Raw genomic sequence first — 17,040 nt, 5'->3', positions numbered from 1 at the left:
TAATTTGGTTTTTGCACAGGAAACATGAAATTGTTGATACAAAACTATGGAAGTTGTGCTAGCTCTAAGTATTTTTTTTTGTATGTAATGTGAAATTTCAAAGAGATCCAAAAAATCATCAACAGGTGATTCTGGAAGACAACAGACATCATCCCCCCAAATACCAGCAACTGGTACAATGTCGCCACCCAGGGAGCGTATCTTCAGGCCATGTGCCAGCCTTTTTGGGCTGTAAGACGTGGAGGTGATCCTTCGCTATCGGCTTAGAAGCTCATGTCATCATGGACACCCTTCACATTGTGCAAAGTGATCTTGAGCCTCTGCATAACGTGTTGGGTACAAAACTCCAACGAAAGAAATCCTGACACGAAAATCCCTACGAGGACTAAATGTATACAGCCAGATATCCAACATGAAAATGTAGACGCAAAATATGTTGACGTGCAATATTCTGACATGGAGACATTTTCTGACAATGTTTAAATGTTGGCATAATAAATTCCGACGAGGATTATTTCCCGACAATAATAAAACTGTGTAATTAAATCAATCTTTAAAATATTCAAAATCACTGGCTTTTAAGCTGTTTTAAATAATAAAATATAGATTATCAAGTAAAGCATCCAAAATGTATTATTTGGTTATTTATCCATTCCCGTTTATATCTTAGAAAATCAATCAAATGAATGTTATTATCCTGTCTAATTTTTGTATTAATTGTGAACACATGTTTTCTTTAAGTTAATGTTATACACACTAATAATGTATGGACATATAACTATAATATAGCCATTAAACACAAACATTTAATTGTCTGTTTTCAAATTTATCATATAATAGTTTAAAGTATAAAAATGCATTATTAAATGAATGAAATATACAATGCATTCATATCAATATTAAATCGATGTAGTGTGAAGTTCAATTGTGTCTTAAAAATGTATTCATTTTGACTAATAAGGAAGAGAAAAAGAGAAACCGTTAGTATTTAAAAAATAAATCATATTCAATACCTGTAAAATATGTCAAACACTTTTCAAAACAAATTAACAGCATTATTATAATTAACTATTAGAAAAATGGAATTTGTTACTAAATGTCAGTCATATAAGTTATAAAATGATAAACACTTACATCTTTCTTGTAGGGTCCTATGTCATCACTCCAAAAAATACAAAATCTATTGTTGAATTCTTGTGATGGACCCCGTGTTATGCCATGATGACGTATTAGCATCTGTTTTCTGTAGAAAAAATATTTTACAATAATTACATTTTTTTGTAGTCAGTAATCATTAACAAGTACATATAAAACATGTAGTCATGAAAATCTTACGCTACAGTGTAGAATTGTCCTTACCATTTTTAATACATTTCTTATTTAAAAACTAAACTACTAACAAATTGCTACAAAAAAGTACCATACAGACATTTGCCAGAGCTTAATTCAGATTAAGGCTATAGTGTTTTTGTTCAGAAGTTTTGGAGACCACTTTACTAAATAGACTTGTAACATCAACTGCAAGTGGGAGATGCAAGCGGTCCATCCTGATTGATGCCCCAGCCAGGTAAATAAGACCTATCTTAGCGTGTGGGGCTAAATGGTGAATTGTCCCAATTGCGCGTTGTATATAGAGTCTCTCCTTTATGAATATATTCTCCACACTGAGGTCACATACAAAAGTTATTATATTAGTAGAATTGGTCCTATATTTTCTTATTACCTTTGGGATCGACTTGAGAGTTTTGGACTACAGTCAGTTCTTATTTGTTCTGAATATTTCTGTGAGTCATTTTACAGACTGGAGTGTTTTGTGCATTGAAGCTATGTGTGCAGACCGCACTTAGCAGGAATATACTATCAAGGACTCAGTCCCTGCCCGGGCAGACTTCCGAGTACTCCTTTGATTGTACCGTCATTCATCCACAAACAGACAACTACAAGTAGATGAGCATCGGAGAGCTGAAAAACGGCAAACCAGAGGGTAATCGTGAGTACAAGTGGGGTTGATTAACCACCTACATCCTTCGTGATAACAAATAGGCTCGTTATCCGGACCAATTCCACTAATATAACAACTTTTGAATGAGATCTCAGTGTGGAGAATATATTCATAAAGGAGAGACTCTATATACAACGCGCAATTGGGACAATTCACCATTTAGCCCCACACCCACACGCTAAGATAGGTCTAATTTTTCCACTGAAGGTGATCCAAGATCCATATCGATTTTCATAGGTTTTTGTCTTTTTGAGCTCATTATATTAATGTTGATTTTATCAAGCAATAAGTATAAATTTGTGCAATAAATTGTGTTTTCTTTTATACATTGGTATTTTCTGCCCTGGGTTTTCACCATACCAATTTATTAATTGATGATTATCTCAGCGCTGTGTTTTGTTTGAAGCTTGTTTGGTGTCTTTGTGGGGATTAACAATTAACCCCTTTTTTCACAGCTGCTTTGATACACATATACATTATATATTTGTATACAGCCCAGCGCATGATATTTTATTCCTTTTTTCCTTTGTAAGTTGTAGATTCCTCAATCTGTCTGGATCTCGGTGTTTCTGAAAATATGAAGATATGTTCAATTATATACTTACTAAGAAAACTATTTTGGTTTGAATATACATAATTATGTAAAATACCTTCAATTGATTTTTTTCTTAGGTGCTTTCTTGAATTGTTCGGCTGCAGATGATTAAGTAAAAAGACAGGCTTTATTAGAAAACTCTTTTTATGATTTATTACATAATTATATAGATCATGAATTCTGAACTATAGGACTCTAGCAACACAAACAAGTCATGTTTGATGGAATTCATGATGTCCAGGTTAAGCTGGGAAGCCTGTGAGCTGCATAGTAGGGAGAAAGCAAGAATAAAGTTACAACAAAGCCGGGTCTGGGTCATAAGATGAGGTGCAAGCAGAGGGACAAGCAGGAGTCAATACCAGGAAGTCAGTCAGGATCAGAACACAGGAGTTACAGTGAGAATCCAGTAGCAGCAAAGACAATTGATGAACTGCTGGGAGAGGCAGTCTTTTAAAGGCCAAAGACAGGCGAGCATTTTCTGCATCCAACGATGAGAGATTAACCTTTAGAAGACACGATCAGGGAAAGGCAAAGCAGCAACCACAGGGGAGATGTTGCTGGAAACAGAGGCAGATCATGACAAATAACCTGTTAATTTAATTCATGAGTGGAGTTTAACAAACATGCTATAGATCAGGATAGTGTTTAGTTAGATGTTATGTGTTACTTCATTTTAGAGAATGGAATTTTTAAAATTACCTGTTATACCTGTATTGTATGAATACATAAGTAATTTCAAATCTCACCATGAGACTTGGAAGGTTCTTTCTGGGTTTTGACAGGCAACGTATTTATATCAGATGTGTTCAGACAATACCTCAGCTTCTCCTGCCGTCCCTTTAATTGGATCTTGCGTCACGTCTTATGGCTGGACATTCTTGCTGTCTCGGTTATCTTCTGATTGGTGCTCTTCCTGCAGTCCCAGAATCTCTTCTTACATGTCTCCTCACTCCTAGGGGTGCCATGTACCGCGGTAACCGATTTTGAAATCGATTTGCGTATCTTCATCCTCACTTGGTGGCTTCTTTTGAGACATGTTCGAAAGAGGATCTGGTTGTGAACTCACAATACCTTAAATAGGAAATATGGATATTATACAAAACAACTAATATGTAAATGAGAATACATGTAGAAATCAACATTAAGAGAAAAAAAATTAAATACATTACATTTCATTATACGTTTAATTGGTTGATAAATTAAACAAAGTAAAAGACCATCACATTAGTTCACCAATTACAAGTAAACATAAAAAAAACGTAAAACAAATAGGTGCCACCTTGGGAAAATACAAAAAAATTACCATGTACAATGAAAAGAAAAGGATCTAAACCAAAATATAATGAACTATTTAAAAAGTAGATGTAAAATAAAATTGGATAAGTCACATGAAGATTTTATTTTCTCTTGGAATAGGGACATTTCACTATGTATTGAACTTTATTACACTTCATTGGTTCATGATATTTAATTGGTATATCAAATATTAGATGTAGCGCCCATGATGTGTAATATCCTTCTGCAATCTGTAATACCTTTAGGGGAGAGTGAAAACCCCTCTACATATTTTAGGCTGCAACATCTTTTATAGAGCGCTCTAAAAAAAATTTCTCTTGCACGGTTTCTATATTTTGTTTCATTTAAACAAAAAAAACGTTTTAGTTGAAATATAATTTCTACATATAACATGCAAAATAATATAATTGCAATTGATTTATAAATAACATAAAAAAGCATAATCTACATGCATATATAGAAATAAAATATATCCGCACCTTCATAATGTTACTCTATTTATACCAACAACATAAATGCATGTAGTTAGAAACTTTTAAATATTATTAATATTTGATGTATTTAACAGCAGTTATCCAATCATGACAACCAACATAGTTGTGTGACCTAAGAATAAAAGATATATATATAGCAATAAATACAGAAAGGGATAAAAAGGCAAATAGTTAATTTATGCCCCCTTACTTCCCCATACATAGACATAAAGTCTACCAAAATAGTAATAGTAATATTCAAACTTTCATACCCTAAGTTTCTCCACTGCCATATATTGGGAGAATATTATATTTTATCTATATTTTGTTTTTTTTAAAAAATAAGCACTTATAAATCAAATCAATGTGTGGCTCTATTCTTATTTAATATAGAGAACAACTATCTACTGATAACAATAGAAGTCACATAATTCTACATATAAAAACTACTCCAGTAATAGACAGACCATTGGGAACCCCATCATATAGAATGTCTAGAGACACTGTGTTTCATGTACCTATTGAGGATATTGAGTCTATGGGCTAGATTTACTAAGCTGCGGGTTTGAAAAAGTGGAGATGTTGCCTATAGCAACCAATCAGATTCTAGCTTTCATTTATTTAGTACTTTCTACAAAATGACAGATAAAATCTGATTGGTTGCTATAGGCAACATCCCCACTTTTTCAAACCCGCAGATTAGTAAATCTAGCCCTATGTTCTCTAAATTTGAATATGAGAGTCCTAGTTGTTCTACCCACGTACTATAGGCCACATGGGCCCCTTAGCACATATATTTAACAGAGGTTGTATCACAGTTAATAAACTCTTTAAGTTGAAGGTAGACACTGGTACTTTTAATCACTCTTTATTGTTTCTCTAATCAAGCATTACTTTATTTTCTACCTCACTGGAATTTTTAAACAATTATAACAAATATTTTAATATTGGTTTTCCTCCTTAATACATAATACAATAAAGGCTAAATCTTAATTATTCTCCAAATGCATCAAAGCATAAGACAGTCTTTTCTTGTACAAGTTAATATGATATCTGTTAGTCACAATGATGACACCTCCCGGTGGGATTAAAGAGAAACAATAACCTCCAATATGTAGAAGGGGAGATGAGAGTATACCTAGGGTTGTAAATATCAGTGCAGTGGTTATTTTGTCTTTTTGAAACACAGTAAAATTCCTAGAAACATTGTTTGTATTCCACAGCTACATCGTTATATGAATAATGAGAGACGTCCTAATGGGGAATCGTTTTTTGATAAAAATGGAGATTTTGATGTACCGTACAAAATTGTGAATTGGAAAGTTATAGAAAATGGATCCTTGGTTTTTCATCATGTTGGTTTTACAAGGAAAGATCACCATAACTTTTCAATCAAATTGCATAATATTGCGTGGAAGAATAAAAACAATGAGGTTAGAGAAGAATATATTTATTTTATTTGGAAAATGTTCTTTTATTTCTTTGGAAATGTCAGTCATGTTTTGTAGGTATGTAATGGAGACGTCTATAATCATTTTACTTTGACGGATAAAACTGGGAAGCTCTTTGTGTGGTTTGTCTCTTCCTGTTGCTTCCAATGAATGTCCCAATGCCTGGCCCAAGATGTAGAGAACCTTACATATTCAATTAGCAACCAATTCCTGTAGGCACCATGAGTCTGACTGTTGTCTCTTTTCCTCAAAAAAAGAATAAAACAAAAACTAATGAATAAAAGATGCTGATTAACATCTAGAGCTTTTCCTGGGTCTGTAGTCAAGCTTGTAGTCACCAGCTGAACCTCCTGGAGAACTTGGCCATTAATATGGTAGATTCAAACTGCTAAAAAGCTGTCTTTTGTTACACTAGTTGTGTCCTTTTCATCAACTATCCTAAGTGCAGTGAGGGTTTCTGATTGTATGTGATGTAAACAGCAACTGGTAATCTAACCACAGATATTGTTTTGTGCATATGTACTCTTGCCAAGAATTCTTGGCATGACAAGATCTGCTGCTTACAAGGCCAACATCCTAGGGAGTAGACTAACCTGGGGACGATAAGAGGATTGATCAGGTATTAGATGCTGCCTAAATAGATGAGTTTTCATGGAACGCTTGAAGGTTGAGGAAAGTCTTGTTGTATGAGGGACGGAATTCCGCAAAGTGGGTGTAGCATAAAAAATGTCCAGTAACTGGGAATGGGGGCTGGTAATGAGTGTGACGGAAAGACATAGATCTTGTGCAGAGCAAAGAGGAAGAGTTTGGAGATATTTTGTGACAAAATAACAGATGTATGGTGGTGCAGTCTTGTTTATGGCCTTGTATATTATTATAAATATTTTATGCTGGATTCTGTAAAATGCAGGCAACCAATATAGGTCCTGATAGAGTGGAGCCGGCATAGAAGAACTTTTTACATGGAAAATTAGTCTTATCATTGCATTCAAAAGAGATTATTTGAGTAAAAATTCTGTTAGGGGAAGACCAGTAAGAAGGGAATTGCAATTGTCAATCCGGAGATAATGAGTGCACGTATTAATGTTCTTGCAGTGACTTGTGTGAGATATATACATATTCTGGTAACGTTTCTTAGACTATGTAAGAGAATTTACATACAGATTGGATTTGGAGAACAAAGGACATTTCAGAGCTCGGTTTTTGAAACATTGAGTTGGAGGTGGCTGAAGATATGGTCTAGTTCAAGAAATATTTAGCTTAAATTAGACTGTATGCACAACTGTGTGTAAATATGTCTCACTCTCTTTTATGGTTGAGTAACTTATGCATCTAAGAAGGTTAGTGAATTCTACAAGGAGCGTCATAATTTGTAGAGTGCTGAGTTATGGAAGCTAATCTTACAGAGCTGACTGTTAAAAATACAGTAGATGACTTATCTGAAATTATTAAAAATATTCCCAGCAAAAAGTTACCAGGCACAGAGGTGTTGCCAAGTACACTTTATATGACAATTAAAGTTGATTTACTTAAAATTTTTGTGGTTTTTCCAGAAGGACACATTCCAAATATCAGGGTTTCTCAAAGAAGACTAAGATCCTCAGCAATGCCACTACCCTAAGTTACCTATGTGTCTTTTTAATTCTGACTTTAAACTGCCAAAGCATTGTGACTAATTGGCTTTGCTTGATTATATCCAAGTGGATTGATGGTCAGGTGACTGGGTAAAGTTTATTAGGCCTCATCATTAGTTAATAACACCAGCACAACAACTATAGATAGTATTGAATTAATCACACTGAAAAACACATGTTTATTAAGCCTAGATACAGAAATGGTGCTCAGGTGTGTACAGATTAGGAACTTTGTCATGGAACACAAGAGCAGAAAGAAAATCCTGACATCACTAGTCGGTATATTATTATATAGCATAAGGAGAGATAAGACAGTGCTGGAGGACAGGGGAGAGTAGACAATATAATGATGGTGTCTCCCCATTACCTCTTTCCTCATGCACAAATGCCATGAAGTTAAAATTGGCCAAGAGGGTAAAGATTTTTAGCCTATGAATGGATACATTTAATATGTAAGATCTAAACAAAATGTGAAATATATGGATATAATGAGTCACCTCAGAGTTCTGTGAACATACAGGCTGAGTTCATGGAACACTGAGGATAATTCTATCATTCTTATATTTCACAGTAGGGGGTGCTTTATTTCTTATATTACACATTAAAACAGGATTCAAACATTGAAACATATCCGTAAAATGACACTAAGAAAGAGGAGACTGACAATGACTCTGATGTTCATACAAATTCATACAGTCCATTAGAAAATGATATCACAGGGATAACTGAGATGAGGGAATGACATAGGGATACTAGGGGACAGAAAGTTTTAAATCCTAAAATACATAAAGAGAGAAAAATGCAAGTTATATAAACATAGTATTACCATTGTATAAGTCACTAGTTAGACCACATACTACATATGGGGAACAGTTTTGGGTACCTCACTGCAACATAAACACAGGAGATTTATACTTCAGCGGCAGGAAACCTGATTATTACAGATGGAAAGATAATATGGATAAATATATTTGTATAATAAACTTTTCTTACCTTACCAAGGACTATACAGAGGACGAAGGGTCATTATTTGCAAATGGAAAAAATATCACCATGAGTATAGGAAGGAGTCCTTTGCTTAAGTTATTGATTTCCTTATCACATGGGGACAAATTTACAAATCAAATTAAGAAATCATTTGGATGCCTTTCTTACAAGAAATGGTATCTGTAGCTATAACTAGCAGAAGACATTATGAGACTGATTTATTCAGTAAATTTATATTATTAAAATATGTGGGGCCAAAAAGGGACAGACCACCCCCTTCTGGATAAATTGGTAACTGTCCCATTAGATGAATTGTTTGTTCTACCTCTGTATTGATGCAATTAGAACTTATGAAAGGTTGAACTAGATGGACCTGTGTGTAGATGATGATGTCTTAGTGTTCCTTTGCTACAGTACTCAGTGTCGGAGCAGTGACAGGACATAAGAGGGGCAGCGTGTCTGCATAGCAGAGTAAGACGCTCTCTCTTTTCTAGACATAGGTGGATTATATAATGTATAATACATAACATATTAAAAATCACATGAAATAAGATTACATGGATATTTTATTTATTTTTAGATTCCAAAGTCTCAGTGTTCAGAGAACTGTATCCCAGGCACCAGAAAAGTCCCGAGTTCTTCTATACATTCCTGCTGTTATAACTGTGTCCAGTGTTCAGAGGGGGAAATATCCAATGTGACTGGTATGATATATAAATACATATGTTTTATCTTGTTAAATGACACATAGACATACATGTCTCTAACATTCAACTGTATGGAATATCCATTGAAAATAAATATTTTATTAAAAGAACTAATATGGGCAGGCCGATGGTAGTCAGTTCACCAACTACATAAACACCTATAGCAATTTGCCCTACATGAGAAGAGCGATGGAGTGCTTACCAATAGTGGTTTCCCCCAACAGCTTGGAAAACAGACTTATCACAAATACGGCACATCAACAGGCCTTCCAGCCAAAATTACGTCACTATAGTGAATGACATTCTCAATCTCATTCCTGGTAATAAGGTGGTCATTTAAGACACTCCGGGAGTATCGGCGGTACAATGTAGAATGGAAAAAAAACAAACATTGTACCTGCGGTGCACCCGGTGCGTCCTTTAATTACCACCTTAATACCAGGAATGAAAGTGTCGCTCACTATAGTGAAGTTATTTTGGCTGGACGACCTGGTCAGGCGTCATATTTTTGTGAATTCTGTTTTCCAACCTGTCGGGGGGGAAAACACTATCGGTAAGCACTCCATTGCTCTTTTCATGTAGAGCAAATCGCTGTTGGGGTTTCTGAAGAGGTTCTGATCTGGTGGGATAGGGATTTTCTTAATAGAGGAGAATAATGGAAGAAACCTTTGAGGTGGTAGTGAGGTGTTATCAGAGAGGAGGTGAGACACCAATCAGAGGGAGACCTAAAAAGCAGTGAAAAAGAATATATCATAATGAGGGTGGGGAGTAAAGCCAGGGGTGGTCTATGCTGAGATAAAATACTAGAACCCGCTAATTGTAATGTTCACCTGTAGGAACACCCTTTCTCATAAAACTATACATGCTTACTGATACTCAGCTGCCCCAAGGACTTAAGCACATAGTAATTGTAGTATCTTATCTACAGTCACATGACACAACAGAAGTATAGCATGGAGACACAATAAACTTGGTAATAGGTCATTCACAATTAGTAATCCAGATGTCCAGAAAGTGATGGTCTTACTCTTTGCAGGAGTTGAAGTCTTGGAAGGAGTTGAAGTACAATGATCAGGTCCAAATATATGTCAGTGAAATGGTAGGCATGTGTGACATGCCGGACCCTACAGCTGTCTTATTTGGGTCTGATGCGAAGGCCTGGCTTCCTACAGCGGCCTCCCCCCCCACCCCACTCTTCCGATGGTGACCACCATCTTGAACTTCCAGAGTGTGCATGCTGTAGATGAAAAGAGAGAGGAATATGAACACCCTATCATCATCATTATCAACATTTATTTATATAGCACCAGCAGATTCCGTAGCGCTTTACAATTGGGAACAAACAGTAATAAAACAATACTGGGTAATACATAGACAGAGAGGTAAGAGGGCCCTGCTCGCAAGCTTACAATCTATGGGACAATGGTTTGATACACAAGGGTAAGTGCTTCATCCTATTGAATATTTGTCCAGCTAGAATGCAAAGGTTACAAAGTATTTAGTGGGCTGTATGCTCAGTCACACAACTATGTTGGTCAGAGGGCTGTTGTCTTGTGTGTAGAGGGTGGTAATACGGTAACCTAGGGAGATTAAGTGGGTGAAATTATCTTTAGTAATGGTAGAAAAAGAACTTGGAGTGTACAGAGAAGTGGACGAGATGGTGATTCTGGGTTGATGGATTTGGGAAAGGAGATTTCTTAATGGATAGTGTTAATTTTGCCTTTTAAATTGATGATGATGTTAAAAACAGTGTGGAAATAATGAGGAGATGGTTTTGGAGAGCAGAATGGTAAGATAAAAATAACAAAGAAACAACAGGATTGAGATACTGGGTATATTTTTAAACATTTAAAGTAGGTTTTACATGATATTAGAGAGGGCACAGGAATAAGAAGAAAATGTAAATTGGTAGTTTTATGGAACTCATCATTGGAGAAAGATTTTCTCCGCTGTTTGATTCAAGAGAACTTTTGCTTGTGGTGGGTCTAAAGATTAGTGTTTGGATCACAGTAGAAAAGATGAGGTGGCTGGAGATGTCTCTGTTATGACTGCTGTTAATGTAATGTTGTAGAAAGAGACTGCTGCATCAAAGCAGAACAGCATAGTAAAAGGAGAGAGAAGTGGACAAATAAGGCTGAGTGTCACTAGCAGATAAAGTGGATTCACTTTTACCCATCTGAATTAGCGCTGTCAGTAACAGGGGAGAGGAGTTTAATAAACCATCAGTTTTCTCCAGTGACCGCCGCAAGGAGGTTTGGGCTTTGCTGCAGGTAAGTTTGCAGGTTGCGGTCCTCTATGCTCCCTCCAGGCGAGACGAGTTGTTATCAAAGATTGGTCAACGCAGCCGGGACTTTTACACAACAGACTGCAGAATGCCAAATCAGGAAATCGCAGAATTGTCAGAACAAGCCAGGTCAGCAACAATCAGGAATACACAGTACCAAACAATAGGCAGAAGAAAAGTCAGGAACAGTCCAGGTCAGGATACACAGGAATCAGCCATATTATGCACAGGACGGCTGGAGTAAAGGTGTGGAGCCTAATACTCTGGCACATGCCTGTGCACTGAGCAGGTTTAAATAGCTGAGCAGGGCGGGTCTCAGGATAGAACACATGATCGCAGGTTCAGAGCTCTTAAAGGGTGTGAGGATACCACCCTTAGCTGGGATGGAAGTTACCCTCTGTGGGATTCAACTCACTCGGGTAGACCAGGATATATCCAGCGGCACCACAATGCCTGGCCCAGAGTCCTTTTCACTGATGTCTTCTACACCAGGATCCTCCAAACTAGCATCGCTCTCCTGGCATTCTCCTCGCCCTATCTTATTTTCTGTATCCACAGGAAGTAGGGTCAAATGTCTCAAACCTCTCCTTTACAGAAGGGGTCTCCCAGTCAACAATTTAGCTGCTAGACATACTGTCCCTGTTATCTTGATTAGACAATAGAATGGCTTGACTCAATTAGCTGTTTTGGCTGGATACACTACACATGGGGTTACAATAGTACATCAAGGAATGACACTGCACGCTTACATGGAACAATAAGACTTTTGACATATTATATCAGCAGAGTTACACAATATAAGTCTGTGATACCTTTTGATACAATTACATTTATATTGATACATTTCCCCATGCTATTTCAACCAATATATTACTGTGGAGGCACATTGCATATAATTAGAAGTTCTAACCTCATTACCTCTCAGGTTATCTGTTGACCTTGCTAATTAACATGGGCTGCCAACTAGTTAACTCAGACATTGTTCTGATTACAAACCAAGTCTCAGCTGCCCCCCATAACAATGGACATTGGAGACAAATGGTAATTACATTAGCTAACACAAGCAAAATGACTGCTGCTGGTCTGATATTTTCACACAGTATGGCAATATTCTTATATTTATACTACATACAATATCAGAGGTAATAGCAAGGGCAAAATGTACCTAATAACATGAAATAATAATACACATAATACACTGATGCTCTGGTGTATATATTTAGACTGGGCCAAGGATTAAAAAGTACATTAAACCGTGAGAAACGGGTGATGAATACAAAGTTATCAGTCCAGTAGCACCCCGTTTCCTCACAAAGGGCCATGCACCTTCTGTTGTACAATGTATTATTATTATGGCACAAGGTTCTGCGCATGGAGCAGTGGGACAAATAGAAGGAGCGTGCCGGACAGCAGGTTTTAAAAGTAACTGCCAAACTTCAATGTGCGATACTGAGTAGAAGACCAAGAGCATTTAAGAGTTACAGTGAACATGTGGGTGCAGAAGGCAAGGTGATAAAGTATCTAATTAAATACTCAATGTTAAAAAACATAGCAATAGCAAAAGCAGATATATTTAGTATGGAGCTGACTGTAAACAATGAAAGTAGCCATTTTGGATAATACACATATTTAGTAAAGGATGGCAAACTTGGCAAAGAGGATTCCTCAAAGTATTGAAATAGAATTGTACCTCCAGAGACATCTGAGATCGCCAACAGGCATCTATAAATATAGTTTCTTCCCAAAACAGCTGTTGCACATTGGACCCTCTGACACACAGTTTTAGGTCCCACAAGTTAGTCCACCAGGCAGACAGAATATCAGTGTCCCAAGTGTCAGCTGGGCACCATCTTGATTTCTCAGGCACATGAGCTCACGCCCTTCTGTTAAAGATGTAGTCTGCATCAATGACAGCTCTTCGTTCCCACAATTATCGGGCACAATTTAAACCAGCTGACACAACAGTATGGTGCCATATCTTACTCAGACCATTCATCTCCTTGTCACAAGTGTATTCCTGGTATCTTCAGCTCCAGTGTATTCAGACATTTCTATCTTCAGGGGTATCCTACCTGCCAGTCTTGATTGGTACCTATATGGAGACGATGCACTAGCAGCAAAAAACACACTTGCTTGGGTCCCCAACAAAGACCTACTCCATGTTAAAGTTCCGCTATTCCATTACAGGTATTGTTAAACCAGACAGGTCGCATTGAATTCACAGTTCTAGTGCCTTTTCCTAACAATAGAATTCCAGAAAGAGAAAATGAACAACTACATCCATCACGATCCCAGAATGTGTGCATCTGAGGGAGAGAAGAACCTCACAGATGACCATAAAACAATTAACTCAGAATTCAGATAGTCAATGGGAAAAAGTCCTGCATTTAGGGAAATAATAGAACAAGATAGTAGATGTATTATTTGCAAATGGCTCAAACTATGAGCTATAAACCACTTACAAGTTGCCTCTCATAGGATGTTCCTGGCTGTAATCAGTGACACATCAGAAACAACTATAAGTAAATAAATATATTTCTCTCTTAAATATATGAATTGTTTTTATTTTTTTCAACAGTTTGATGTGTTTGTTAGTTTGTCCTGATAATTCATGTAGTTTAATATTGTAAGTTAATATAAGTACATGTTAGTAGTCTCAGTAACCTACAGCTGTTCTGTGTGTTGTTTTATTCTTACAGACAGTGAAAACTGCCTAAAATGTGGAGACCATGAATGGCCCAATGAGAAGAAGGATCAGTGTGTTCCAAAAGTGCTGGAATTTCTGTCCTACACAAATGACACAATAGTTGTCTTTATTTTAATAGCGTCTATTGTGTTTTGTTTTTTAACTTTTCTGATACTTATAACTTTTATTTTGCACCAAGACACACCAATTGTGAAAGCCAATAACAAGAACCTGAGCTTCCTCCTCCTTGTCTCCATCATGCTGAGCTTCCTCTCTGTGTTCTTGTTCCTTGGACGTCCTGTGGATGTCACCTGCATGCTGCGTCAGGTTTCTTTTGGAGTCCTCTTCACAGTAGCCATCTCTTGTGTCTTGGGTAAAACTATCATGGTTTACATTGCTTTTAAAGCCACCAAACCTGGAAGTTCATGGAACCGCTGGGTCAGCACCAAACTGTCTAATTATGTAGTGTTGTTGTGTTCATCAGTTCAAGTGTTAATCTGTATGAGTTGGTTGAATATCTCGCCACCCTTCCAGGAGATGGACACTCATTCTTATCAGGGAAAGATCATTGTACAGTGTAATGAAGGTTCAGTTGTTGGGTTCTACTCTGTTCTGGGTTATATGGGAGTCCTCTCAGCCAGTAGCTTTATTACAGCTTTTTTGGCCAGGACCTTACCTGATAGTTTTAATGAAGCCAAATACATCACCTTCAGCATGTTGGTCTTCTGCAGTGTCTGGATTACAATGATCCCGGCTTATCTGAGCACCAAAGGGAAATACATGGTGGCTGTGGAGATCTTTGCAATACTAACTTCAAGTGCTGGACTTTTAAGCTGTATATTTTTCCCAAAATGTTATATAATCTTATGGAGACAAGAACTAAACACAAAAAGACATCTGCTTGAGAAATAAAGTAGTTTCACTGTTAAATAATAATATCTTTACAATATGTACCATAAAACATTAAAATAATCCTTTAAAAATGTACATCGTATAATTCTAATGGTATATTCAGCGAATCTGTACATAAAGGGCACCGTGCATGCCAACATAGAGAACACATGTACATGTGCACATTCAGACTTTGTTACATCTAAAACTTTCACCTCCCTATAATTGGAGAGGCAAAACAGGATGAGGGAAGGTACAGTCTAATAAAGGCCAAGCACAGTAAGGGCATGTACGCAGAATTACTAGTAAGCCAGACCAGCACGGATACACATACATGCTATCTGGAGCTGTATCTTTACGACTGCTAGAGGGTAGGGGCAAATACATGATAATGATGATGATAACTGGCACCATTAGCTACTGGCTTCTGATTGGATGATTACTGATTCAACTCTCCAGTTGATGACACTTTCTTAATTGCTTAAGGCTATATTACAGAATTCAGAGGATGTTTGTATGAAAACTGACATATTAAGGGTGAACCCTCTGAGGGTGCTGCTTGCCAAATCAGAACAAAAGATTAAAAATTTAGGAGTAGTCTAAAGTTGAAAATTTTGCAATTTTTTTCCACTTGCTAGTTTTCAAAATGACAGTTTCTTTGGGATTTTTGGGAAATGATAATTGAATGTCCAAAAAATTTTGCAACATAATTTTCTTAGAATGTTATTGCTTCAATGCATTATTTTGGGTGCTGAATTTTTTGAGTAATGTTTTGTTTTTTTAGGATTTGGTTAAACAAAATTGTCCTATTTTAAAGATAGGGGATTTCGCTGTGGAACGTTGTGCATGTCAAGTAGAGGTTGGTGCTGGGTGTACAGTTAGTGGCTTCACAGGAGAAGCACAATATGGCTGACTTTTCTACACTTACAGATCTTCTGTGAGCTGGAGGTGAATTTGTTATATTTGTGGGATACACAGGGGCTGGTTAGTCTTTTGGGCCTGTGCGGGCTCACACTAGCATTATTAGTTCTGACAGTATACTCATTAAAAAGTTAAATCCATCCATGTGGTGTCAGAGGTGGCTCTTAGAGAGTGCATTTTGAAATTTCCCACTCTCTCTATGACCACATTTATTAAGTACACTGAGCTGGGAGTGCAGAATTTAAAAAGTGGTTTGTGACTGGCTCGCACACATCTGTAAATCAGCATTACATTTGTTGAAATCAGATAATTGGATGAAGTCGTTTAAAATTAATAAATACTGATTGTACTGTTTTCCTGTAAGATTGCGATTAGTACGCAACGGACTACTGTGGTTAATTATGCAGTCGCATAGGAAAACAAAGTAAATACACTTACATTTGCACCTTTATTTGTAAATAAAGTTTCCAACTCACATTCTTTTATTATTAATATAATATATTATTATAATATTTACTGCGGGTTTGGAGATGTTGCCTACAGCATCCAATTAGATTCTCCACTTTTTCAAACCTGCAGTTTAGTAAATATACCCCTTAGATATTTTATTACACAACGATAAACCTACATTAAAGATATTTAGGGTTTTGGTTATAAGAAATGTATTATGTTTGGTTTTATATTAATCCACATTTCACCAACAGGCATCCGGTATCATCAGCTAATTGATCACACATTGCGATGGCTAATTATGATTAGTATCAGATTAATACTCAAAATGCTCTGTACTGAATATGTTAATAGGTTAATTTAAATTGGATTATGGTGGTTCCCTGAAGCAAGACACGTACACAGCTGTTGGAGTGAGTTGCCCCCACCTTTGGAGACGAATCGTTAGAATTGACCTATGACCATTGTACTGGACTATTCTGAACTCTGAACCAATGAAGAATGATCTTAGTGTTACATTGTGACATCATCATTGTTTTCTTTCAACTCAAACTGTATTTAAACAGGCTTTGATGAGCCGTTACTGGATCCAGTGCGTACGCGTATGTATCGGTTATACTTTTTTATATTTTCCCATGAAATCTCTTTGTGCGTTGGAACCAC

General features: G+C 36.6%; 1 protein-coding gene across 1 annotated transcript in view; it reads left to right on the top strand.

Moving 5' to 3' along the window:
• Positions 1-15,027, top strand: part of LOC142142555 (vomeronasal type-2 receptor 26-like) — a 63,705-nt gene extending 48,678 nt beyond the window's left edge. The window contains exons 4-5 of the mRNA XM_075200435.1: positions 9,019-9,142; positions 14,129-15,027. Of these exons, the coding sequence (XP_075056536.1) occupies positions 9,019-9,142; positions 14,129-15,027 (1,023 nt within the window). The remainder of the gene's footprint in view (positions 1-9,018; positions 9,143-14,128) is intronic.
• Positions 15,028-17,040: the final 2,013 nt, after the last annotated feature.

Source organism: Mixophyes fleayi, chromosome 3 (genome assembly GCF_038048845.1).
Source record: "Mixophyes fleayi isolate aMixFle1 chromosome 3, aMixFle1.hap1, whole genome shotgun sequence".
NCBI lineage: Eukaryota > Metazoa > Chordata > Amphibia > Anura > Limnodynastidae > Mixophyes > Mixophyes fleayi.
This window is presented reverse-complemented; position numbering and strand designations above follow the sequence as displayed.